Genomic DNA, 27,289 nt, shown 5'->3' with positions numbered 1-27,289 from the left:
GACTTCTATAGGGGTTGTCTGACTACTCCCACCACCTCATTGGGGTCGTTAACTAGGTTGGAACCCAGAACCTTCAGTAACAAAAGCATGAGTCTGTATGGCCTCAGTTGACAGCTGTAATGACTTATGGCTTCTATACACCAGCCACCACAGGGGACCACATCTCACAGCAGAGTGGGTCATAGCTCCACTCAAGACAGGATTTGGCCCCCAGCATTTAATGTTGATGGGACAAAGACTGCTAACTGTAGAGTTGGGAACAGATGAATACAAACTAAAGACTGAATTGCATAGTCCACAATACCAATGAAAACAGGCACTTTTCATGTTGGGGAAAATTGCTGACACATCCTGCTTCAACACAGAGCCCTTTCTCTGGCACTGTGGTTAGCCAGGGGTTTTCCTCCCATGTTTATTAGACATGCTTAAAATGAGGGCTTGTATCTCAACCAGCCCTTTCCTGTGCTCCCTACATGCTTATGCTTGTAGGTGTGCCCTGCCTATCCTGTATCAAACACAAAAATGAAGGAGGCATGCCAAAGCCATCTCCAAAGAGCAAGAAATCCAGCCAGGGCATAATATAAAACCTGTGATTTCAAGTCTTCGCCAGCTATTGCTTGGGAGGACAGAGGGTTTTTGTTACCAGTGGGATATTTAATAAGTAAAAAAAGCACTTTAGGAAGGGGGCAGACTTGGGCCTTTTCCTTGGGTTTGTTTTAAGAATTTTATTTTTTCCCATGTTAATTTACTGATCCTGGAGGGTGCTGGATTGACTGTGTGAAGTCCCTTATTTGCTCATAGGGTAGATGACAAGGAACAGCGATTCAAGCTTTCATCGGATGTCCCTCTCCACCTCCTGGGTCTCTAAGGCAGCCCAGGTCTCCTTACCATTTTAGTCCCTAGCACCTCTAAGACCACTTAAGAAGTTGACAGTTATGTATGGCCATGTCATACAAGCCACCATGTGCGTGCCTCAGGATTTGGATTGATCCATCTCACACAGGCACCATCGGTTGGTAGCAACCTTTGAAAAGAATTCGATCCTGTGGTCTAGTGGAGAAAAGACTAGACATGAGAATGCCAGTCCCTCCCTCCAGGGGCCTGTCAGTTTTTAACAGTCTTGAGTGAAACTATCCAGGAGATAAACTTCAGTCACTTTAGCCCTAAGCGACAGGGAACCCTACCGATTTCCATGCGGGACACAGAACATACTGGAGTAGCATGCAAGAATGAAATAGTGTATTTGTGAGGTCACTTTGTAGCCCAACTTCTGCCACAAAGCATTTCCGGTTAGCAATGCAAAGCCAGCTAGGCATGCACCCCATTGAAAGAAACCCAGCTATACATGCAACCAGCAATGCTGCTAGACAGAGAGCAAGAGAAATCAAGATAAGGAAAACAAGCAAGTTTCTAGAGAGACATCTAAGGTGCTACACTAAAACATGATCCTTCCTTTCTCTGTAGCTGCAAGTCAGCTCACCGGTTACTTATACACAGAGAAGCCCTCAATTCTTTCACTACAAAAACAATTATACTTTGACACTTGGAATTAAGATATAAATGAAAGATGCCACAGCAATGACTATACACATTAAAATGTTATCATACCTTCAATGACTCCTGAGTTAGATGAATGGTTTAGCATGTGATAACATGATGAAGCCATGCATGCAGAAGACAAGACCATGGACAATTAGACAATACAGTAATCTAATGTGAATTAAAAGCATACAGAAGCAAAGTCTATAAGTGAAGAAAGTACAATGTAACTAACTGAATCAATTAGGACAGTCTGTTGCTTAGATTCAGAAGCCTCAAGTCACGAATAGTGAATAGTTTATTTTATTTTTAATTTAGTTTGAGCCACAGAAAAGTGACAAGCCAACATCTAAGGTTAAGTAATTACGCCACACAAATATTCCTGCATGAAAGGCAAAAGAAACCCAGATTGTGCCAAGCGGCAAGACAATTCAAAGCCGTTAGATTGTTTGCATTAAGGCTGACTTCCTTTTTGAAGGCAACATCAAACTAAGTGAAAGGCAGGGTGTGCAATTCATGCTGCAAGTTGGGCAACAAACTAAATGTGTTAATACTAAGTTTACAGGGTGCCCTCACCTACTCTTGAAGGGTGGTCCTATCCTGAAGAGTGATTCTGTAAGAATGGCTCTGTGGGGCCCAATGTGTATTATTTCACTCTGATTTTATATCTAGTGTGCTAGGTTTACCAATAAATGTGTCTTTTTTAACAGTCAACCCTGCAAACCCAATTTAGCTTCTACGTCAACCTGGGTTCTTCCCTTCTTGCACAACACTTGTACTAAAGGTTCTACAGGTTCCTAATTAGTGGCACCTGCGCAGCTCCACTGCCTTCAGCGGGGTTGCAAAGGTGTATTTGACTGCAGCTTAGTAACTGTGCTGTTTATGAGGCTCAAGGAGGAACAGAATCCTGCTCATTCTCTCATCCCTGTAGAGCCAAGGCATCTAAAAAGGAACTAAAAGCAGTAAACACAATTCTGTAACAACAATCAGCAGATCTGTGACCACACCCCGGGAGTCCATCGGCTCAGTAAGAAGGTACCATGTATACCTCATTACTTTTCAGAACAGAGCTGTGTTCTGTTCATGTGAACTGAATGCTTCTTTAAGAAGTGGTGGGTTCAGAGCTCTGTCCATTTACCCTCAGAACAGGTTTACCACTGGGAGGCCAGTGCAAGCTTCTCCACACTGCTCTGCCATTGTACCTTCACCGACTCTGAAATGAAGATGCCACCTCTTGGAATGAGATGTTAATTCAGTCTCTGTGGCTCATTCTTGGTGTCTAACATTGGCATCAATGTATTTTTAATTGTGGTAGTTTTGAACTGTAAAAGACCTGTGAATTGAACTGGGGGCCTCAACCCAATTCTTACCAAGCATCACCCACTATATGGTGGTATCTTTCAATTGCTGCCAATATGGGCAGGACTCAAAATAGGTGACCTAAATGCAATATAGTTGCACATTTCTCTGAGTTGCCCAGGGCCCTTCCAATTCTTTACCTACTTTAAGCATTTTAAGTAGCCAGTGTGTTGAATGTTAGACACCCTGTTTTATTTAAGCATCTCCCTCTACCCCAAACCACTGTAGCAATTTTGCTTCTTACTAAGGTAAGATCATTTGGCTACAAAAGTAGTCCCCTTACTATGTGTAGGCTTTAATCCTTAGATTCACTAAGAATAATCTTCAACTACAATTTGTCATGTTACTTCTCATTAATAGAACTTCAGAGGTGACAAACACCAAAGACAACACAGACGTACAGCCATACAGAGGGGAAGACAAAAGCAATACCCTGGGAGATGCTTATTTGAAACTGACAGAACTCATATTTACACAGTTTCTCATGGTAACAGCAAGACAACAGCATTCAGAAATTGCAGTTATATACTATACCACAAAGCTAGTCATGTGTAGTCTGCACACTGGCATTAAGATTTCATACTTATACTAAATCAGCAGTTGCATATATGAATCATTTATATTATAGTGTATATGCACAGATGAATAGAGTCCCTGCCCCAATTATGTTGCCTACAATTCTAGTACCAAATTTTTTCCCCCTTCCCAGAACTTAAATTTGGTAATTTGCTCTGAAGAAATGAGGAGAAACAATAAGGAGGTCAAAATCCCTCTGATTCTAATTTTCCACTCTCTTATCCCCATGAATCTTCAGCACACAAAAATGTAATTAACAAGGTGTGTCCTCACTAGGACCTGTAGATGTATCAACTGCTCCACATGCTTGCATATGGACAGTGATTTATCCTTTGGATAGCAAAACCAAAGCAACACCCCACAATAGTTTAATTCAAACTAGTATCTCTCACAAACGATTCACCATGAAAGCAAGACAGAAAATACCCAGCTATAATTTCCATCTCCTCACTGAAGGGACAAATACGGCTCTCACTGATTAACTCCATCTGGTTCAGCCACTAGTCCAAGATTCCTATGAGATATGTATTGCTTTGGTGTCTAACCATTCGAGAAGTTCTGTTGAAGATGATCCAGGAGTGACTGGAAATGGCTTCCCCTTATAACAGCTTCTAAATAAGTCCCACGTCCCTTCCTTGATGTATGAAATATTTCAGATGATGAAGCTGGTCACCCTACCTGGAACTCTGGCAGGAAAAGAATCTGGAGACCCTGCTCCAGCTCCACCGTCCTCATCATCTTCCTCAAATTCCAAGTTCTCCTCTTCTCCAGGTGCTAAAATCTTCCTGTAAGACAAAACCTAGTGACTTATCTTAAAATAAAGTTTACGATTGGAAAAAAGTCACCAACTCCCAGGTTTAGCGCAGAAGCAACACATTGTCCCAAGACAAACACTTAGCACTTTTGATCATCTGAATGCTATACACACTAACCAAATTGAGCCTGCAAAGCTAGCATACAAATTAGACAGACAGAGATTATGGGCCAAATTTGAGTGGACTCTAATTTTTCCACTAATTTCAAGTGACATTGAACGTTTAACAAATCTGAGGCACGAAAAAAGGCTAGGGGCATCTAAAGTTTAGGTACCCCAAAATAAGACGCTGCTTTAAAAAAAATTGTCTTACCAAGGCAACATGGCAAGTATGCGACCCAAGGAGTTGATGTCTCCCACTTTTTTGCTCTAACCACTAGACCATGCTGCCTTTCATACCAATTCAGTTTTTACATGTACAAATCCACAATTTTCCTTACCTGAGTGGGACAGGCTGAACATCAAAGGGGAATTCTTTATTATAGGTGAGGATATTCTTTAAGACTATAAAGAAAAAAAAAGCAGACTTCATTTGCTAAGAAAACCAGTTTACAAAAAACAAAACAAAAACAACCGACCCTGCACAACTTAATGGTGCTGTCTGTGTCCATTCTCATGGTGCCCTTGTGACAGATACATCAAAATGCACCAAAGAGCCAGTGACAGTACAACTAGAATTACATCATCACAAGAATGGTCGCTTCCACGTAATAGCTTAGCTCAGGATGATACAGCTACCCAGAAAGGCGAGGGTTTAGCCACATTTACATCGTCAGAAGTATGAAGAGAAACAAGGAGCCTTAGTGTAGTGGGAACAATCCAGGGACAATAACTTTGGTACTGGCAAGCCTTGGCAGGAGTTCTCAGATGTTAGCATTACAATCATCAGCTCCAATCAGATTGACAATTCTCCAGAACTGACATTCCTTAATACACACCTAGGACACATTTATAACAAATACAGACTTATAGCAAATATATCTAGAACAGGTACTATTAAAGTCTGACTGTAGTGCTGTTGAAGTGTAATTTGGTTGAGACTTGCTAACCCACGTAGGCATACAAGGCAGGCTAACATGAAGAGCCAGGAAAATTCAGAGCAGAGCAAAGATTAATATGAGACCCTTAGGAAACCAGTGGATATTGAAGGCTGTAGCTGCTCCCAGGAAAGGAGCAGCAAATTTGCAGCTCTGCGCTTAGTACAGGAAACTTACCCATTTCAATTATGGGGTCTTATTCTCTCTTTCACATGCATTTCTTTTTTAAACCAGTGGATTCAAAAACTGAAAGTGGGATTTTCAGAAGCACCTCAGCTGGGGTCCTACCTCCCTTCAGCACTTTTGAAAACTCCAGCCTCCGATGTTATCATCGGAAAACCCCGATGAAACTCCCCAATTTAAATCTGTCAGTTTGTATGGCGGGGGTCCAGTTCAGGAGCAAGCCAAACTGGTTCCAAAGACACAAATGGCAGTTAGGTGCCTAACACCTAATGACTCTCCATGTATTTTGGGTGCCTAACTGCTCTTTGTGCTTCTGAAATTCTCCCCCTAAATCTACATTCCAGCCAAAAAACTACGTTAAGGGTGTAAAGTCAAGCATTCAAAAATTAGGGAGTGCCAGAGTTACGGTTGCATATGCAACCTTAATTTGGCCTGTTTGACTGTATAGGTCACAGGGTAACCGGCACCTGTAACTGAAGTAGGTCCACCTCCAGTGTGTCAGAGCATTTGGTCACTTAAGAGGGTAGGGCAGCACCTGGGACTATAGAGGGAATTCCAGTGAGGGACGACTGGCTGTGAGAACAGAAGTGGCTGAGAGTTACAAAGCAGGAGTAGCAGGACTGCCAGAGTCCCCTGGGAGAGAAGGTAGTGAGACCAGAGATGTGAAGGATGAGCTGAGGAATAGTTTTCTGGTTGGTTGGTTAAGTATAGACAATTAAAAAAACTCTTAAGAGAGACTGTGGGAGTGGCAGTGAGTCCTTCAGAAGCTGGGGAGAAGCCCTGTCTTGTGACAGTATACATTATGATACAGTCTTTACTTAAATGGCCACGTACTATTTCCTTCCACAGCACCCCTGCCTCATTCTGTACACAGAATGGATGGTGCTCATGGAACGGGTAGCTAGTCAATATTTATCCTCATCTGTCACCGTGCACACCATCCAAACCCTACAGTACATAAGGAACTATTCATTACTCATGGGGTTTTCTATGATGTTTTTGTCACATCTTTTTTCTTCATAAATATCAGTGATTTAATCTTCACAACACCCCTACGAGGTGGGATTTATTATACCAATTTTACACTTGGGCAACTGAAGCACAGAACTTAAAACCAATTTAAGAAGCTTAGGGCTTGATTTTTAAGAGCATTGGCATTTTATAACATTTTATATGTTCAGAGCCCAGCTCCCACTGACCTCAGTTGCAGCTGTGACTACTCAGCACATCTGCAAATCAAACCCTGGGTATCTCAAGATAGATACCCAGTAAACCCCTCCTTACAGGCCCAGTTCCCTTCCTCCACCTCTACTCCCCAGCTGCTGCCCCTGCTGGGTTCCTGTGCCCATCATCCACCACATTCTTCACCCCCATATCACTTGATTTGGGTCAGGCAGCTTCCTCCTCCATGCTGCCTGGGTACTGGTAGGAGGGAGCACAGGTGGGATGCTCCTGCTCTCAGCTCCTTTGCCTGATACCAAATCAGCCTGTGGAAGTGGGGAGAAAATTGCCAGGAATGTCCTGCTTGGTCCTTCTGAGTGGATGACACATGTGCAGTCTGGTCACAGATATGAGCTGTGAGAGGATGGAGAAAGCCCAGAGTACAGACCAAATCTTCAGAGAACTTAGCTGCCAAATTCCAATAAGTCTAATGAGCATGTGCTAACTCCAAAATTTCAGAAGCTCATAACCTGCCAAAATTCGGGCAAATTTTCATGGGAACCACAGAGGGCACCAGGGTGACATCCCTTCACCAATCAAAGAATGGAAGTAACAGAGTTTGCCAACTAAAAAACTGTAAGAATTTTACTCTGGCATAACATTTTTCTCAAACCTATTCTACATAATTGCAGTAGAAGAACCTATTTACAACAGTACCTGAATGCCTTCAGCAACATAATTAACAACGGTCATGTGTGTGTTCTTCATGCATTCTCTCATCCTCCCCCCAAGAAGAGAAGTGTGGCTGCAGGGGAGCATTTTGATTTGGGGAATATTTTTTAAATGCACATATTGCTATGCATTTATTAGAGAAGACTAGGTCAAAGTGCACCTTTACCTGAAGTGGAAGGTAGTGAGGTGTGTCATGGTCCTTGCTCCTGTTGGAGTTCACTCCACAGTCTCCATCCCCAAGGAAAGCTCCATCTCCTGGAAGTGAGCTTTATTCTTATGGTAGGAAGTTCCACTGTACCCAAGGATCAGAGCTGATGACCAGAGTCTGTATCCTGGAGCTTTAGGTGATATTTTAGATACCCTGGGCCCCAGCCACTCAGGCCTTGAAGATAAGGACTGAAACCTTGAACTTTATTTGACATTCTCTGGCATTCATTGATGCAGCCACTGCCACTTCTAAAATGTCAGATTGCCTACAGGAAATTAACTCTTGGCTGAAGAGCAGCTGGCTCAAGCGGGATTACTGTAAATCATTTTATCAGAAGCTGAATGTGAAACTGACTCACAGCATCCATATGGTACAGAATGTAGCTGCCCCGATTCTCCACGGCTCAGGCTTCCGTAAGTATATCATGCTTGGGCTAAGCTCCCTCCCCAGCTCCCAGTTGGCATCCAGTGTCAGTTTAGGGCCTTGGTCCTAATTTTCAAGGCAATTAATGGATCAAGCTCCACCTACATCAATGACCAAACTTTGATCTGTGAACCCCCATGACAGCTGCGCTCCTCCGGGACAATTCAGATCACAAAGACCAGGATGAATCATGAGAGCTCAGACAAGCATTCTCTGTGAAGGGACCCAGCTCTGGGACAAACTTCCAGAGGAGACCCAGGGAATCCCAAGTCTGACCCTGTCAGGGTTCCCTCCCCACTCTGAACTCTGGGGTACAGATGTGGTGACCCGCATGAAAGACCCCCTGAGCTTATTTCTACCAGCTTAGGTTAAAACTTCCCCAAGGCACAAATCTCTTCTTGTCCTTGAATGGTATTCACTGCCACCACCAAGTGAGTTAGACAAAGATTCGAGGAAAAGAACCACTTGGAGTTCCTGTTCCCCAAAATATTACCCCCAAGCCTCTTCACCCTCTTTCCTGGGGAGGCTTGAGAATAAATATCCTCACCAATTGATACAGTTGAGCACAGACCAAATCCCTGGGTTTTAGGACACTAAAACCAGATTCTTAAGAAAACCCCCAGAACTTTACTATAAAGAAAAAAAAGTAAAAGAAGCACCTCTGTAAAATCAGGATGGAAGGTAATTTTACAGGGTAATCAGATTCAAAACACAGAGGATTCCCCTCTAGGCAAAACTTTAAAGTTACAAAAAAAAAAAAAAAAAAGGGATAAACCTCTCTAAGCACAGGGAAAATTCACAAGCTAAAACAAAAAATACATCTGATGAAGTGAGCTGTAGCTCACAAAAGCTCATGCTCAAATAAATTGGTTCGTCTCTAAGGTGCCACAAGTACTCCTTTTCTTTTTTTAAAAGATACTCTAACGCACTTCCTTGCTATTACTTACTATTTCTGTAATTTTAGATGTATCGTTCAGTAGGAGCTGGATTACTTGCTTGGTCTCTCTCTGTCTCCTGAGAGTACACACACAGAGCACAAAAACAAAGATATTCCCCATATCAAAACGCCTCCCCCACCAGCCCCATTTGAAAATATCTTCTTTCCCCATTGGTCCTTCTGATCAGGTGACAACTAGGTTAATTGAACTGATTAACCCCTTACAGGTAAGGGGATTCTGTACCTCTGGCCAAGAGGGATTTTATATTACTGCATACATAAAGGTGGTTACCCTTCCCTTTATATTTATGACAGACCCTCTTTAGAAACTGGTGAAAAGCCTTCTTTGAGAAAGCCTTTACACCATACGCAGTGCTTAATTTGGCAAGGCTTGCTAGGGCTGGGTCCCAGCACCTCTGGGCTTGGCAGTTCATAGCCCCAGCACCTCTAGCGCTGCATCAGTTATGAATGTAAAACAATTGCTCGAGCGCTGGCACCTCTTTCATTACAAATTAAGCACTGACCATACGTGACACTCACTTCGAATACCCCTTCTATGACACACTAGCCTTTCTTTTTGAAGTCTGCTCACTTATTCACCAAATTTGAAAATTCAACCAACCAGTTTCCCAGTCACAGATGTAAGTGAGTGAGGTTCGTCTGTAATTATTCACATTTGCCTGGAATTCTTTTTAAAAGGGATAGTCTATGATCACTGAGGACTTGCCCATTTGCAAATTAGGATTAGTATTGTTCCAGCCTTTTTTAGGAGGCCTGATACTGAACTATTTAAAAACCCCAAACATTTTGCTTTCAATACTAACAGCATAGAGGGCTTTAAAAACATTGTACACCTAAACTTAGGCCCAGAATGAAGTTTTGTAGTATAACATTTTTTCAAAACCTGATAATTGTTTAATACTCTTAAACGTTCAATGGAAATAATTTGGATTTTGTATATTTAACCTGAAACTCTCAATTTTACTGACATTATCTACCTAGGTGAGGATAACTGCCTCATCATCACAGTAGCTGAGTACCTCAGACACTAATGAATTCATCCTAACTCACCCTTGTGAGTAAAGTGGGTATCACCATTTTGCAGATAAGGAACTGAGGAACACTGAGATTAAGAGATTTGCCCACAGTTCCACAGGGAATCTGTGGCAGGCTAAGAAGTGTACCCAGATCTCTGGAGCCTCACTCCAGTGCCTTAATCCCTGAAAGGTCAGTAAGGGAGATTATAGCTATTGCTTCTTGGAAGCAAAGCAGTTTTTAATAGCACACAAACACTACAAACATTTTGGGTGAGAGACAGAAGAGGTTTTCATGAATTTCAAAATTCCCCTGCAGTGCTGGAAAACACAGCTAAGCAGTAATGTGTATGAGACACTGAAAGTGAAACCATCCAAGTTTAGTGAATTGCAAGAGGGAACACAGCCTAAAGACAGAAAGAAACTTGATCAGACTTTTATATTAACCCAGTATCAGAAAAAAAGTTTACACTTCATTTTTCATGTACAAGCAGCATTAGATTCTTCTCTGTTCTCAGAGAGAAACAGACGTGTTACTATGAATACACAACACTCTGAAAGACTTATTCAGTAATTCACCTTTATTGCCACTGGAGGACAGACAACAGTTATCAGTTGTAAATAGAAAAAAATTATAGCTCTGACAGGATCACAACTTCAGATATCGTAATGTACTATGCTATATGGGTAAAATGTAAGTAAAATAACTGAAATAAAGTTAGAAACAGCATATGTCTTCACAGGCAAAATGTGTAATTTAATATCTTAAACATGTTTCTCATGACAGAGCCTTTTTAACAAGATACCACAATATTTTCTGTCTTTAAATTAAATTACTACATTTAATTTGTCTGTTCTACATTTCAGGTGAGATTCTTACTTGATGTTGCTCCATTGATTTGAGCTATAGTGATTTACATCAGCTGAAAACTGTGTCAAACACCCACTAATGGTGGGATTTTTGAAAGCATCCAAGGAAGTTAGGAACACAAAGCCCATTGAAAGTGATTTATGCTCCTAATTTTAACAGGCAATTTTGAAAATCTCACTATAAATCTTTTACACAGCATTCTTTTGGACCATTGTAGAATGCTGACGAGGGGATTTTTAAAGACATTCAGCATTGGCCTAACTACTTGCCAATGCTGAATGCATTTGAAAACCTCAGTATTGCTCCATGCTTACAACTAAATGTGCAGATCATGTCACAGCAAACGGATTAACGTACAGATGGCAATAACTTTGTATAATGCTATGCAAGCTTAACAGAAATCCACCAAAATGCACAGTGTCATCTGAGGACCTGATATGTCTGGAGTAATCGGCTTTGCTCATTATTCATTGCTGTAGGTAAAGTGTGAGCAGTACGTTCCCCTCCCCTCCCCTGAAGCTCCTTGTGTATTCTTCCCCACATCCCTCACTTTGAGAGCTTCTGGTTTATAGAATATGCTGAGCAGAAAGCTAAACAAAATATTAATACACTAACTTCACAAGTGATCACACTGACAACAAAAGACTTGAAGGGAGAATACTTGCCCTTTAAGGCCAGAAGGGGAAGTCGAGAGGCCAGGTTACCCTGTTCCAAGAATTCTGAAGCAGAGGAGGGCCTAGGAAATGGCAGAGGAAGGTGACAGAAGAGAGGATGTGGCCCTGGGGTGATAATGTCTGGGAAAATCCAGACTATTGTTTCTTTACATGTTCGGGATAGGGAGCCTTGTAGCACAGGGTCAGACAAAGCTCCCCTCTCTCAGCCACCCAGGATAAATTCTGCAAAAGAGGTCAACATATAATCTGCCTCTTTCCTTACACAGGTGGACACTCAGGGAAGGACTGTCTGCCTGCTAAGCCTTCCCACTCATGGGAGAAGGGACTGAGGTGGTGTGACCTGGCCGCCAACTGGCAGAGAAAGGCTGGAAGACTGCACCCAACAGAGATGCCTGGGAGGAAAGGACTTTTGCTATGAAGGTTTGTTTGTATTCAGTTTGGTTTTTGAAAAGACTTTGTGGCTGCCTGGGTGGAACCAGCTGAAGGAAATTTAAAGGGGCCAGCTCAGAGAAGCTGCCTGAAGGACTGCAGTCTGCTACAGACGCAAACACTGGAAGTACAATGGAGGTTATAATCAGTAGTTGATAAAACGTTTATTATTTTTGCAAATAGCTCGGAGAAATATATATTTCAGACCACAGACTCTAATCCCAAATCTACTGTTGTGAATGCCAGGATGCCAGACAGGGGAGGTGGAGTATCAGAGACCAAAATGTGGCCTTCCATTTCTAAGAATGGCATTTAGGCCCCAATTCAGGAAAGCTCTTTAAAGCATAACTTTAAGCACATGCTTAAGTACTTTCCTCAGTAAGGATGCTTTCCTCAATTAAGGTCTTAATAACCTGTCTCCACTGAAGCACAGAGTCTTCAAATGCATTGTGCCCACTGCAAATTGTGCCCATAGAGATGGAGGCAGGATGGCCCAGTGGTCCAGGACTTGAGACCTGGGTTCAATTCCCTGCTCTGCCACAGACTTCATACATGGCCTTGGGCAAGTCACTTAGACTTAGGCACCTATGTCACTTTTCAAAATGAGACTTTGGCACCTAAACGCTGAGCAGAGCAATAGCCAAATATCTTTCCCTATCTCACAATGGTGTTGCAAGGACAAATACATTAAAGATTGTGAGGTGCTCACACACTACAGCAATGGGGGTCATATAAGAGAGAGAAACCTCAGCAGGAAAACCTTCTTGGTCCCAAGGAAATACCCTGAAATATCCAGACTCCATATTTTCATCAGCAAAAGTATGAAAAAGTTCTTTTACTGCCCAAAACAATCATTTAAGTGATGCACAGTCTGATATCTGAGCAGAACGTCAGACAGCCACATGACAATGCACCAGCTCTGCTTAGCCTCATGACAATGACATCACATGATAATAATGAAATATCAGATCGGTCCAGTAGGAGATATGACTGAGAGGCATGTTACAGTAAGTGGCCTGGGCTTGCTAATTTTCACTCTTTTGGGGAAAAGGAAAAACGTATTTGCTTATGAAGGAAGCGTTAGAAGCTGACTGTCTTGTAGACATTCATGGTACTTTGCATGGCTGCAGATCCTCTGACTTCAAAGACAATGTCTGGTGTTAAGTCAATAGCCAATATTACCAGAAGGAGAATGGAGCAGACAAATTTGGTTTATTTCTGAAATGGAAAAATGACTTCTGAATTGAGAGATAGCAACATTTTGTCTCAGTCATTACTGAAACAGACTTAGGACATAAGGGTTTGAGATTTACCTGACATCATAAAAACATAAGCATGGCCATACTGGGTCAGACCAATGGCCCATCTAGCCCAGTATCTGGTCTTCTGACTTTGGCTTGTGCCAAATGCTTCAGAGGGAAAGAACAGGGCAATTTATTGAGTGGATACATCCTACCATCCAGTCCAAGCCTCTGGCAGTCAAGAGATTTAAGGACACCAGAGCATGTGGTTGCATCCCATTTTGTCTAACAACAACAGATGGACCTATCCTCCATTAACTTATCTAATTCTTTTTGGAACTCATTTATACTTTTGGCAGTCACACTGCCACCTGGCAATGATTTTCGCGAGCAGTCTGTGCATTGTGTGAAGAAATACTTCCTTATGTTTGTTTTAGAACTGCTGACTTAATTTCATTGGGTGACTTCTGGTTCTTGTGTTATGTGAAGAGCTAAATAAAACTCTTTATTCATCTTCTCCACACTATTCATGATTTTATAGACTTCTATCATATCCCTGCTTAGTCATCTAAGTTGAACAGTCTCAGTCTTTTTAATCTCTCCTCATATGAAAGCTTTTCCATACCCCATCTCTGTACTTTTTCCAATTTTTACATATATTTTTTGAGATGGGGCAACCAGAACTGCAAGCAGTATTCAAGGGGTGTACAATGGATTTATATGGTGGCATCATGATATTTTCTGTCTTATTATTTACCCCTTTCCTAATGTTTCCTAAAATTCTGTTAGCTTTTTTGACTGTCATTGCACACTGAGTGGATGTTTTCAGAGAACTATCCACAATGATTCCAAAATCTCTTTATTAAGTGGTAACAGCTAATTTAGACCCCATCATTTGGTATGTATATATAGTTGGAATTATGTTTTTCAACCTGCATTACTTTGCATTTATCAATATTCCATCTGCCATTTTTTTGACCAATTGCCCATTTTTTGAGATCCCCTTGTAAATCTTCACATTCAGCTTCGGACTTAACTATCTTGAGTAATTTTGTATCATCTGCAAAACTTAGTCTTCTCACTGTTCATCCCTTTTCCCCCAAAAAGAATATTTATGAATACATTGACCACCACTGGTACCAGTACAGATCTTTGAGGGATCCCACTATTTACCTCTCTGCCTTCTGAAAACTGACCATTTATTCCTACCCTTTGTTTCCTATATTTTAACCAATTACTGATCCATGAGAGGACCTTCCCTCTTACTCCATGACTGCCCACTTTGCTTAAAGTCTCTGGTGAGGGAACCTTCTCAAAGGCTTTCTGAAAGTCCAAGTACACTATATCAACAAGATAATGCTTGTGCATGTTTGACAACCCCCTTCAAAGATTTCTAATAGATTAGTGAGACAGGTTTTCCCTTTACAAAAGTTGTGTTGACTCTTCCCCAACACAATGTTCATCTAGGTGTCTGACAATTCTGTTTATTACCAGGCAAACTGTAACTATAGTAAAGTAGTTAGACTTCCTGACCTGTACTTACTAGGATCACCTCTGGAGCATTTGCTAACCACCAGTCAACTAGTACAGAAGCTGATTGAATTGATAGTTCTGCAATTTCATATCTGAGGTCTTTCAGAATCCTTGGTTGAATATCAAGTCCTGGTGTCTTATTACTGTTTAATCTATCAATTTATTCCAATACGTCCTCAACTGACACTTCAGTCTAGGACAGTTCCTCAGATTTGCCACCTAAAAAGAATGTCTCAGGTGTGGGAATCTCCCTCACATCCTCTACCGAGAAGACCAATCTAAATAATTCATTTAGCTTCTCTACAACAGATTTGTCTTCCTAGAGTGCTCCTTTAGCACCTCGATCATCCAGTGGCCCCACTAATTGTTTGGCAGGCTTCCTGCTTCTGATGTGCTTAAAAAAGTTTGCTGTTAGAATTTGAAGAGCAACTAGCAGAAGACCCCAAAAAAAAAAATTAAATTTTTTTTTGGGCTTGCCTAACTATATTTTTACACTTGACTTGCCATAGTTTATCTTCCTTCTATTTTCCTCAGTAGAATTTGACATTATTACAATACCACCACTAGTGTGTTGGGTAAGAGTTGATTTGGTATCAGAGTATATTCTGAATTATTTGCCGAGGTCTGGTGTATTTGGCACTGTACAGAGAAATACATGTTTCCTGCCCCACTGAGCTTACAACTGTAATATAATACCATTCAAAAAGATACATGCAGGTTGAAGATTCAATTAAGCAGTGTAGAATTTTTAAAATGCTTGTATTCTATACTGCAGTGGTTTTCAAACTGCAGGTCACAACCAAGTACTGGGCCGCAGAATGTAAGGCACTGGGTTGCGGCGGCTCTGGTCAGCACCACCGACTGGGCTGTTAAAAGTCCCATCGGCAGTGCTGCCCAGCTAAGGCAGGCTCATTCCTACTAGTTCTGATACCACACTGCGCCCCATAAATGGCCAGCAGCAGGTCCAGCTCCTGGGGGGGGTGGGGGGGCGGCACCACAGGGCTCCACGCACTGCCCCCGCCCCGAGCACAGGCTCTGCACTCCCATTGGCAGGGAAGCCTATGGGAGCTGAGGGGGCGGTCCTGCAGGCGAAAGCCACACGGAGTCGCTTGCATGCCTCCGCCTAGGAGCCGGACCTGCTGCTGGCCACTTCCGGGATGCAGTGTGGTCTGCGGTGCCAGGACAGGCACGAAGCCTGCCTTAGCACCCCCGCTGCGCCACTGACCAGGAGCCGCCCGAGGTAAGCCCGTGCCCCAACCTTGCGCCCCAATCTCCTGCCCACCTCTGATCCCCCCCCACCAAACCCAGAGCCCCTTCCTGCACCACAAACCCCTCATCCTAGAGCCTGCACCCCCAGCCCAGAGCTCCGACCCCCTCCCACACTCCAACCCCCTGCCCTGGCACAGAGCCCCCCCCCATACTCTGAACCCCTCATTCCCAGCCCCAGCCTGCAGTCCTCACCCCAACCCTCTGCCCAGCGCTGAGCCCCTCCCACACCACAAATCCCTCATCCCCAGCTCCATTGTGTCGTGGGCATCAAAAATTTTCTTCAACTGGGTCACCAGAAAAAAAAAAAGTTTGAAAACCATTGCTATACTGGATGGATTCTGCTGTGCTATAATGCTATTAGTGACCCTAAAGAGCACTGTCCATTCAAGGGAGGACAAATTCCTAGACTACTGAAGTGTAAGGACTTCCATATATAAATCAGCACTACACTAAAGCCTGGTTATTAAAGAATGTATGTGGTAGCAAACATTTGGAGGAATAACCTTACCAGCATTGCTGTCTACCCACATTTAGGCCAGTCAGCATTACTGCGGCTATCAGACTTTCCACTGTAATTATTAAAATCACCCACTTAAAATGTCAGATACTACTTACTTGGTTCTAGCTTCTTCAGATCCTCCAGCTTAAATTCCTCCTGCGACTGCGTGGACTAGATAGTTACAAAGGAAAATAGTATTAGGTTTCATTATGCACCGTCTGTTGCTATTTCAGAATGGGCATGCAGGATTGTTCCAGCTTTTAAATCAAAACCTTATAGTCTTAACACATATTGTACACTAGACTCTGTTTAAAGTCACAAAAAGCAAACAGAGCTTATATTTTAAAATTTTAAAAGCAAGATTTTTCTGCTATAATTTTGACAAAGGCCAGAGCTACTTTACCGGCAAGACTGAGTTTGAGGCATTTCTTATAGACCAAATCATATTTAACACACACAGTCCATAAATCATCATGAAGTACATCCCCTGCCTGTATTTTTTGTGACTGTAACTATTAATTATTGTTTCATAAGCAGCCAGGATAATAGAAGGGGATTTTAAATAACTTGCTCATTAGCTACTGAAAGGGGTGGAAAGGTATAGAAAATATAAGCCAAGGTCAAAATGCATGAAGAAACATCTTAAATTGATTTCTACAAGACCTTATTTAGATGAATAATGGAAGAAACAAAACCCACACCACAGCTCAGAGCCTAAATTCATTTTCTGTCACCTCGTCTCCCACTTTTAGAAGTCCCTCTCACCTCCTTTTTAAAGTTAACTGTCTTCCCTCCGCCCCCCAAAATTTGTATCTGCACAGCTTTCCCTGGAGAAGGAGTAATGAGGACATGAATCTATGCAGAGTGAAAATTGCTGAAGTGCTTCCTTGAGGTCTAGGAGGGACAGCGTGAAAACAGCTAGGCTTGTGTGAAGTTCACTCCAGGGCTATTTCTGCTCTTGTCTGTACAGCCTCTGTGCAAACCACCAGCACTGTCATTTTCTGTGGAAGGAATCTAAAGTGACAAGGAACAGGAAGCCTGCAGTTTCGCCCCATTGAAGCAAATGCCCCGAAGTATTCAGAGGCTTTCAAGCAACTACCTGGTGGTGGAAGTCCCAGCATTCAAAGAGATCACTAACTTTGTCAGCCAGAAATCATGTCTACATGTGGAAAGCCTTACACATTACCTATTTCCCCACTTCATTCCACTGAAACTTAACAGAGAAAAACAGAAACATTTAACATTAAAAGCAAAGTCACTTTCCCGATGGCACAAATCAGATTTCCATACAGAATTGTCTTCCCATGTTTTTGGTTGACACTCATTAAAACGCAAAAGAAAAAAAGAGAGCAGAACAGGATATGGCAGGGGAATACATTAAGTTACTACACCTGCAAAGCTGCACTCCGCAATTCTAGGCATGTTGCAATTTTAGCTATGGTTTTCTGTAAGGAAGAGAAGGAAATTACTTCATTTGTTTGCCAATTAAAGCTGCACGCAAGAAAACAGCCCCCTTCTTTAAAACAAGCTTACAAACACTTCTTCACACCCCCAAAAATTTGATTACACAGAAATATTAACAGATTAACATCAAACATGCTTTTAATATTTGCATCGAGAAACAATATATACAAGCCAGAGAGATTGAAAGTGGAATGGACAATATTACATAACCATTGGCAATTGAACTCCTTCCACATAGCTCATTGGTACAAATGTGTCAGTGAATGAACTGCAGACTGGGGCACTGCCTCCCATAAATTGGTTATAAACCTGATGATTACTCTGGGAGTGATGGGGGACATGTCGGAGAATAAGATCAATTACTTTGAGAATGTGAAATTACTTGTTCTCATTTGCCCTTCCAGGAAACATTTGTAGATTCCCCCCCGAATCGATTACAAAACTAAACGAGGACCTGATCCAGAGATGTATACTGATCACCCTTCAGTGGAAGTTGTGGATGCTCAGAATCTCTCAGAAGCAGGCCCTATTGTACCTTAAGCATAGGTTTGTTTTTGTTTTGCTGTGTGTGTTGTGGGGAAGAAGAGAAGAGGACTCCCTTGAACAACAAAACAACAACTTACTGGTCCATATAATTGCAACAGCTGACATATTCTAGGAATAGCAGTCCCTATGAATTCAAAGCAGGTCTTGTAAAACTTTTTAGGCTACTTAAACTCTGTGAAACGGGTTAACAATTTCACCCAAATAGAGAGAACTCTTCAGTTAAAGCTTGTTAGCCATGTAAGATTGCCATTGATCAAGGGTAGGTTGTAATTTCTCCCTTCATATACAGAAGTGATGCGCGAGATGCTGCAGTGAGATTACCGCAGGTGGATTCCCTAAAAGACCTCAGTTCATCTAGTTGTGGAGGAGAGAGCCGGAGCCCTAGACAAGACTAGATAAGTCTTTCAATATATTACATCTCTCATAAAGGCCTTTCGAAGTGGACAGCTAGAGAAATAAAGAACATTAGAAGGCTTACAAGCAATGATGCAGATCATCTCCAGTGCCACCAGTATAAAAGCTTTCAGGAAGAACGAAGCTTCCAATCAGGTAGGCACTAATAATCAAGACTACCCATTAGAAGCATTTTGCTGCAATGGCTACAGTTTTGAAAGTCACAAGATTATTCAGCACCTAGAAGAAAATGTCTTGGTGATGATGGGGACAAACTAACTAGCAATAGGTTAACAAAAGATAGACAGAAAAGTGCAATATGGCCAATAGGACAAAAATGGTGACTATGATAAAGCTATAGAGAAAAGCAAGTTAAATACAATGGGTGATAAAGTTTCTCGGGTGAAAGTCCAATAAATGCATCTGTTATTGCCCAGTTTAAAAAAAAAAAAAAAGAGTTTGGGTTCCTGATGTAGCAATTCTACTACCTAAAAATAGAAAAGAGGCTGATCTACTACTGAGTCCAACAGTGTTTAGGTCAATTCCCAAGCCATGCATGTCAGCCAAAAACCAATACCTACTGTACAGTGATCCTGCCTTCTTTCTTTTTTAAATATTGCCTCATGAGATGGTGCTGATCTAGGCATAGCTTCCTTGTAGTTTATACTATGTTCTGTTCTATACTACACAGGTTCTTATACCATGCTTAGCACTGTAGTATCTGAGCGCTTTCCAGCAGTGCACTAAACAATGTGCCTAACACAGTGGTCCCCAAACTTTTGAGGGTTGTGCCCGCCCCAGAGCCAGGAGTTGGGCCATGGCTCTGGGGGAAGGAGCTGGGAGTGGGGGGAACAGGATAAGGGGACCGAAGCTGGGGGTGGATCTGGGACCGGGAGTGGGAGCAAGGAGCCGAACTGGGGGAGGAAGCAGAGCCTTAGCCAGGTTGTGGTGGAGGCTGGAAGCCGGGTGCGAAGCCATGCTAAAGATTGGGGGCAGGACCAGGCACGGGGCCGGGACCATGGCTGGGAGGCGCTCCCTCCCTGACGCCCATGGGGGCTGACCTGGGCCCTGCCCCCCTGAACATTCCTGGGGTGGGCCCTACTGTTTGGGAACCTCTGGCCTAACATCTGTCACGTGTTTGTTCTCTTCTCTCCCTGGCAGAGAAGTGTGTGCAGTGGAGTGTTATGTTTTGGAGTTTTTTGTTTATAACATATATACAAACACATTGCTATGTGTTTACATTAGAGAAGGCAAAAATCAAAGAAGCATGCCTTGCACTTCCACTGGAAGTTGGTGAGGTTTGTGATGGTCCTTCATTCTTATGGGAGTTCATTCCAGTCTTGGGCTGGACCCTGAGAAAGCCCTGTCTATTTTGTGCTTGAATGACATCTGCCTCATGTTAGAGGGTAAACAGATTGGAAAACTATGCTTCTCTGGCCTCAACCAATACACATTAGAAATCATGTACATCCTGCTCTGGAGTACGCTCAAATACCTTAGAGTTAAAAAGATTGAGTACCATGTTCCACACATTCAGTTTAATGCATGGCCTCGTCTTGCGGTCAGGGTTGGGAAGGGGGTGGGGGAAATCAAAGATAGTAGGGCTACAGATGTAGCATGCTCAACCCCCAGGAGGGAATGCCTGGTACTCTCTCTAGTCAGTTAAGCAGCAGCACTGGGAGTTCTTTATTGTTGAAAATGGGGAAGAGGCTGTCCACAAATGTAGGACCTCCCCTGAAGTGATGGAGAAAGACAGAGGACTCCTCAGAGCTCCCCTAGGGAGGCAGAATCTCTACATATAAAATTTAATTCTAATATTAGTGCAAAGGAGCAGTGAGCATGCCAACTGAGTGTTAAGAAAATACAAAAGATAGTCTCTAGAATCATAATCTGTTCTGAGAGCAATGAGCAATTGCTCTTCCAATTAGCAAGAGGATTGGTACACTAAGAATCTCCAGCACTGTGTGATGTAGGCAAGACTTGTAAACATAATTTAACTTCTGCTCTTCCTCGGTCTCACACACATAGTATTGAGCCTGAGATAGAAACGAGGTCTTCAGAAATGCTACTTCGTTTCTTCCCCCTCCCCCACCCTCACTGACATGCTTAGCAGACCCCATCCTGAAGTTAGATTCTAACAGCTGCCTGGACTAACCAGTTAACTCCTTGCAGTGGTGCAAATGAAACTTTGCAAAGTGTGTCGTTAGGCTCTTGGGAGTTGAAGAATGATAACACAGCATTAGGAACAGATTAACTTTGGAGAGATTTGGAGTTTAAAATAGAAAAGAACAGGTTTTATATGGAATCTATTGAATTATGGCAAGATACCAGCAGCCATTATTCATAACTATTTTTAAGGGACCACACCCAACCCGAAAGTACAAAATGCAGCTAAACACTATCGTTTTCAGCTGCAACTATCCCATGCAGAGGCTCCTTTTACAGCAATGAAAACACTTAATATCTTATTAGCAGTACTGAAGCTGTAACAAACTCTGCTAGTTAGAGCTGTTAAAGATCCAGTTTCAATGTAAACTAGTGTTTAGGAGAGAAAAAGTCAGTTGATCTAGTAGTCAAGGCTTCCTCTGTACTGTTGTGTGAGTAATGACTGTGCTAACTGTAATGCAGTTTGAGATGTTTGCATAAATAGAGAGCCTAAGCGAAGTTTGGTTTTCAAGAAAACCAAGTTGTTAGCAGACCAGTAGTTTAAGCAGACATGCTAAGATTATACAGCTGTGCAAGTGTTTCAGCAAGTTATCAGCACACAAAAAAATAAGATTTTTTTCAACACTGCATAAAGCCAAGAATAATTTTTAAAAAGGCTCATGCAAGCACTTTTTAGTCAGAAACTTGAAAGGTCACATGCATTGTGTGGAGATCTGGATGAAAACAACTAACACCCTGTGCAGAAGGGCAGGCTGACAGACATAGCCAAAGCTAAGGAGATCAATTAATGTAATAAGAACAGCCACACTGGGTCAAACTAAAGGTTTCCGACAGTGGCCAATGCCAAGTGCCCCAGAGGGAACAAACAGAACAGGTAATCATCAAGTGATTCATTCCCTGTCGCCCATTCCCAGCTTCTGGCAAACAGAGGCTAGGGACACCATCCCTGCCCCTTCGGGCTAATAGCCATTGATGGACCTATCCTCTAGGAATGTATCTAGTTCTTTTTTTAACCCTATTATAGTCTTGGCCTTAGCAACATCCTCTGGCAAGGAATTCCACAGATTGACTGTGTGTTGTGTGAAAAAATACTTCCTTTTGTTTGTTTTAAACCTGCTGCCTATTAATTTCATTTGGTGACCCCTAGTTCTTGTGTTAGGAGGAGGAATAAATAACACTTCCTTATTTACTTTCTCCACACCAGTCATGATTTTATAGACCTCTATCATATCCCTGCTTAGTTGTCTCTTTTTGAAGCTGAAAAGTTCCAGTCTTATTAATCTCTCCTCATACGAAAGCTGTTCCATAGCCCTAATCTTTTTTGTTGCCCTTTTCTGAACCTTTTCCAGTTGCAATATATCTTTTTTTTGAGATGGGGCAACCACATCTGCCCAAAAGATGTGGGCATACCATGAATTTATACAGAGGCAATATGATATTTTCTGTCATCTTATCTATCCCTTTTTCTTAATGATTCCCAACATTCTGTTCACTTTTTTGACTGCTGCTGTACACTGAGCGGATGTTTTCAGAGAACTATCCAGAATGACTCCAAGATCTCTTTCTCGCGTGGTAACAGCTCTCTCATCATTTAGACCCCATCACGCATAGTTGGTTCAGGGGTGTGTGTGTATATAGCTGGTATGTATAGTATGTATATATGTATAGTAATAAGCTATGCTTGCTCACTATAGGTATGTCTGCACTGCAAAGAAAGGTGTGATCTTAATGTGAGTTAGCTTGTTAGCTAACTCACAATAAAATAGCAGAAGACACAACTCTGCTCTTAACTCAGGTTAGCAGTTCAATAGGCTTTTACTCAAGCTGCTAACCCAAGTTAAAAGCAAAGTTGCTGTGTCTTCACTGCTATTTTAACCTGAGTTACAACCCCCTGCCCTTTTGTTTTGCTTTGTTCTTTTGCAATGTAGACATACCCTAACCAAGTAGAAATCTACTTGGATTCCGGCCAATGGGAGTGCAGAGCCGGTGCTCAGGATGGGGCAGCGCATGGAGCCCCGTGGCTCCCCCACCTAGGAGCTGGACCTGCTGGCCGCTTCTGTGGTGCAGCACAGTGCCAGGACACGTAGGGACTAGCTTGCCTTAGCCCCTTAGCACTGCCAACTGGATTTTTAACAGCCCTGTCAGCAGTGCTGATCAGTGCCGCCAGGGTCCCTTTTCAACCGAGTGTTTCGGTTAAAAACCAGGCCCTACAAGAGAGATGCTCCACAGGGAGCAGCCTTCCCCTCCCCACGACACACACACCCTTATCTGGGGCAAGGCACTATCCACAAAGTTCAAAGAACCCAGCTTTGCGATCATCTTGAAACAATGAAGTTCATATTGATACACAGCATAAAGGACAGCATGCTGTTAATCACAGCCTGCCATAAGTGAGATTAACACCACCTGCTAACAAACCACACCTTCCAACTCTACTTCCAACAATGGGTGGGGGAGTGAAATATACAATCAAAATTGGTGGGAAGGGGGAAGTGAAACTATAACAAAAGACTAAACTATCTGCAATGACAACAGAAGCCATTAAAGAATCAAAATTTTCTGACTTACCAAAGAGATCTCCTTAGTCCATGGGTTCTTGTTTTTTTTTTTTTTTTTGGGGGGGTGGGGGAGGGGGGGGGGGAGGAAGAAGACCAGGAAGATGATGGTCACAATCCCCATGAGGGCCCAAGACAAGTTAAGGTGGGGGGGCTCATGAACATGCTCTCTTTATGACTAGATGAAGAGGAGAAGAGTCCTAAAGCTTTTTTGTTTTAATACGTGGTATGGAAAAGGTTGAGAAACCACTGTCCTAGCATGTGTCTCCGTGTAGTAACTAAAGGCAAATGTGGACATTTTAAAATGGCAGCATATTCATTTCTCAGATTTTTTTTATCCACCTTGAAGTTCAGTCCACAGCCGATCATAAAGCATCTCTTACTAGGTTCTTTTTCTCTAATCCACACATAATTCTGTAACTTGTATATTGAACTGAGTTGTGTACTAGAAAATTCCATTCCCAAATAAGCTATTGCTCCCATAAACAATACCTGTAATCACAAGTCTTCTCCACATGGCCATCACTCCTAATAAAACCCTGTCCCTTCACAAAATATCACAAGGGTAGCAAAGTCACGTGTATTACTAACAGCAGGGTGGGGGAGGGTAATTATACTGAATACACATCACTAAAATTGGTTTTCAGTGCTGAGAAAGTCTGTTGGAGTTTCCATTTTTAACAAACCCCCTTCCAGAATTACACTAACATGATGCTAACAAAATACAACACAACACACACCAAGTACACACTACAATCTTGTTCAGTCGAAAGCATGTGAAGACTCTTGATCAGTGGTTCTCAACCAGGGGTCCGGGACTCCCCTGGGGGGCCACGAGCAGGTTTCAGGGGGTCTATTAAGCAGGGCCAGCATTGACTTGCCGCATGGGTCTGAAGCCCAGGGCCGCAAGCCTTGCCACCCAGGGCTAAAGCCTGAGCAACTTAGCTTCATGGGGCCCCCTGTTGCATGGAGCCCTGGACAGCGGTCCTGCTTGCTACCCACTAACGCTCGTCCTGGCTTTTATATGCAGAAAAACAGTTGTTGTGGCACAAGTGGGCCATGGAGTTTTTAATAGCATGTTCGGAGGGCCTGAGAAAGAAAGTTTGAGAACCCCTGCTATAAAAGACTTTGGCAGTCCCACTTCCCATCAGGTGTTACATGTTAATTTAACATCCTCCCCCACACACTAGACACATCTGCAGTTCAACACATTTTACATTTGGACTTGACAAAATTAAATTAATTCTTTGCCAAAGTTCTATAAGTAATTTATCAAAAGGTCACCCAAAAAGAAAAACTCTGGTTATGAAGGATTCTGGCCAGATTGTAAGACATGACTACTGCACATCAGAATATCTGTCACATCTAATGATAAACATTTCAGCCATGCTATTCTCTGTTTTCACAGTACTTTATACTTCAAGAGAGAAGAAAAACAGAGAGCTCAGTCCTCCGAGACACTGAGAGCCTTCAAGAGGACTCAGGTGACCAGGATCTTGCAGGATCAAGCCCCCATTAACTGAACGAACAGTAACATACCTTTTGATCTTCTGTGAACTCTGAGTTGTTGTGTTGAGACTGGGCTTCTTTCTGTAGGTGTCTTGCTAATCTGGATGGGGAAAGGGTGGAGAGGAGTATCAAATATTTTCTGTAGATTGGGAACAACATTCTGAATCCCATGGTGCTGTTTTCAGAAAACATGTTAGCTAGAAGTTTTGTAGACTGTTGTGCTTGCATATTCCTAATATTAAAAACCCTTAGAATGAGGACATTGTACTGGAAAACACATGATCACACGAGACAATTAAACAAGACTTACAGGTGATCTACAAAAAGGTAAAAGTGGAATTGCATCTTTTTATGATGTATAAGGACCACTTAAACTTTCTAATGTGAAAAACAAGCACAACATTTATTTAGAAATACAGGTCTTGTTTACCCTGGATAATTCTGTAATGACTGGAAAACTCCTGAAACTAAAGCATCACGAGAGTCAAAGTAACAATTTTCAGTCTAGAGTTAACTAGGTGTTAATAAAGTTAATGACAGACATTCTGGAGAAGAGATGTCTGTTTAAGATTCAATACAACTCCCTCAGTTAAGATGACTGATTATCAAGACACAAGAGATCTTCCAGAAAAAGCAGCTTTTACATCCCTGACACATCTAAAGTAAAAACAAGCAAACACTTTTCAGAAGCACCTTTCAGGCCTCATATATCATAAAGGAGCAAAATGAGGATAAGCTCAATTAAAGAGTCATTTTTGCGCATGTCATAGTAGAAGGGACTGACTAAATCACTTGCTTAACAGAAGTGGTCTTCTCACAAAGCTGTAGCAGAACTGGACTTGTTACATTTGGGGATACTGTAGACAACCTCCTGCCTTGAGAGCCCTCCAATGAAGGTGGTCTCTTCTATAGGTTTCATTGTACTTTAAATATCAAATATTAAAACAAGTTTAATATTCATATCTATCATACAATCAGAAGACTGTCACACTTCAGTGCAGATACCACTATATAGCCCCTCAGAATGCACTACCAGAAATTAGGAGACCAGACTTCTTCTCCTGAATTGATCATTGACTCACTGTGACACGTTGGGTAAGTCATTTAACTTCTCTGGACCTCAGTTTTCCCATTTATCAAGCAAGGACGGTAATTACCAGTCTCTGTAAAGCACTGTGACCCTTGGTTGGAAAGCACCAAGTGCAAAATATGCATTTATTTGATTTCATCATATTTTAACAAATTAGATATTGTTTAAAATGTTAATTTTCTGGATAAAACTGAGAGTAAGGCTCATAAAAACCAATGCCATCTGCTAATGGGCAAGAAAGCATTAACAGGTCTATCCGCTATCATAGAGCATGAGAGTCATGGAATTTAATTAAGCCAAGGGAAAAAAAAGCATTGTTACTTATATAGAAGAGAACTTGGAGGAATCTGGAGTATAGCCCTGACAATACCATACACAGGAGGACTTGATTCTTTGAACGAGGGAGCACATTTTGAACTTGTTCCCTCTCAAGTTTTGTGAGTGGCATTTCTAAATTTCTTTTGCTGTTAACTCAAAAAAAGTTTAAAATGTCCAAAGTGAGAACAAAACATTCTGTTTGATCCAAAACAAGGGGGTTGGACGGGGGGCAGGCGGCATTTGTTTTTGCTAGGAAAATAAAAAAATTTGTTTTGGGTCAATCTGAAATTTTTTTTTTTCTCCAGTTCAGACAGCAAACTTGCACAGCTCTATTCATTTACCATTGGAGAGAGGATGCCAGGATTAATCCTAATGGTGTTTTTGTTTAACTTAATGCTTTTCTAATGTGGCTGTTTTTACAAATGTCACATGTTAACAAGACCCTTACTCTCTCTGTAGCTCAGTTTTCTCATCTGTAAAATGGGGACAATGATACCTACCCTCCTTTATAAAGCACTGAAATCTATGGATGAAAAACTCTATAAGAGCTAAGTATTTTTATATAGATGAACTGTTACTTTCCAAAAATCTTTTCAGAAGTTAAATTTTTAATCCTGTTCAACACAGCAACTGACATCCCTCCATTCTAATGAAGTAAGAGATATTAGAGCACAGGTTTATAATTCCAATTTGGAAACAAGATGAATTAAAAAGCTTTTAGAGGCAGTT

At 42.0% G+C, this 27,289-nt stretch overlaps 1 protein-coding gene across 3 annotated transcripts in view; it reads right to left on the bottom strand.

The window, feature by feature from the left end:
• AIDA (axin interactor, dorsalization associated) overlaps window positions 1-27,289 on the bottom strand; it is a 49,870-nt gene that overhangs the window by 9,730 nt on the left and 12,851 nt on the right. For 2 of the 3 annotated variants that reach the window (XM_077813722.1, XM_077813720.1), the window contains 6 exons: window positions 25,183-25,252; window positions 17,911-17,964; window positions 16,636-16,690; window positions 4,729-4,792; window positions 4,153-4,259; window positions 1,609-1,620 (listed from right to left, as the gene is read on the bottom strand). In XM_077813722.1, coding sequence (XP_077669848.1) covers window positions 1,609-1,620; window positions 4,153-4,259; window positions 4,729-4,792; window positions 16,636-16,690; window positions 17,911-17,964; window positions 25,183-25,252 — 362 coding nt within the window. The remainder of the gene's footprint in view (window positions 1-1,608; window positions 1,621-4,152; window positions 4,260-4,728; window positions 4,793-16,635; window positions 16,691-17,910; window positions 17,965-25,182; window positions 25,253-27,289) is intronic. The other variant, XM_077813721.1, reaches the window with a different exon arrangement.

Source organism: Eretmochelys imbricata, chromosome 3 (assembly GCF_965152235.1).
Source record: "Eretmochelys imbricata isolate rEreImb1 chromosome 3, rEreImb1.hap1, whole genome shotgun sequence".
NCBI lineage: Eukaryota > Metazoa > Chordata > Testudines > Cheloniidae > Eretmochelys > Eretmochelys imbricata.
This window is presented reverse-complemented; position numbering and strand designations above follow the sequence as displayed.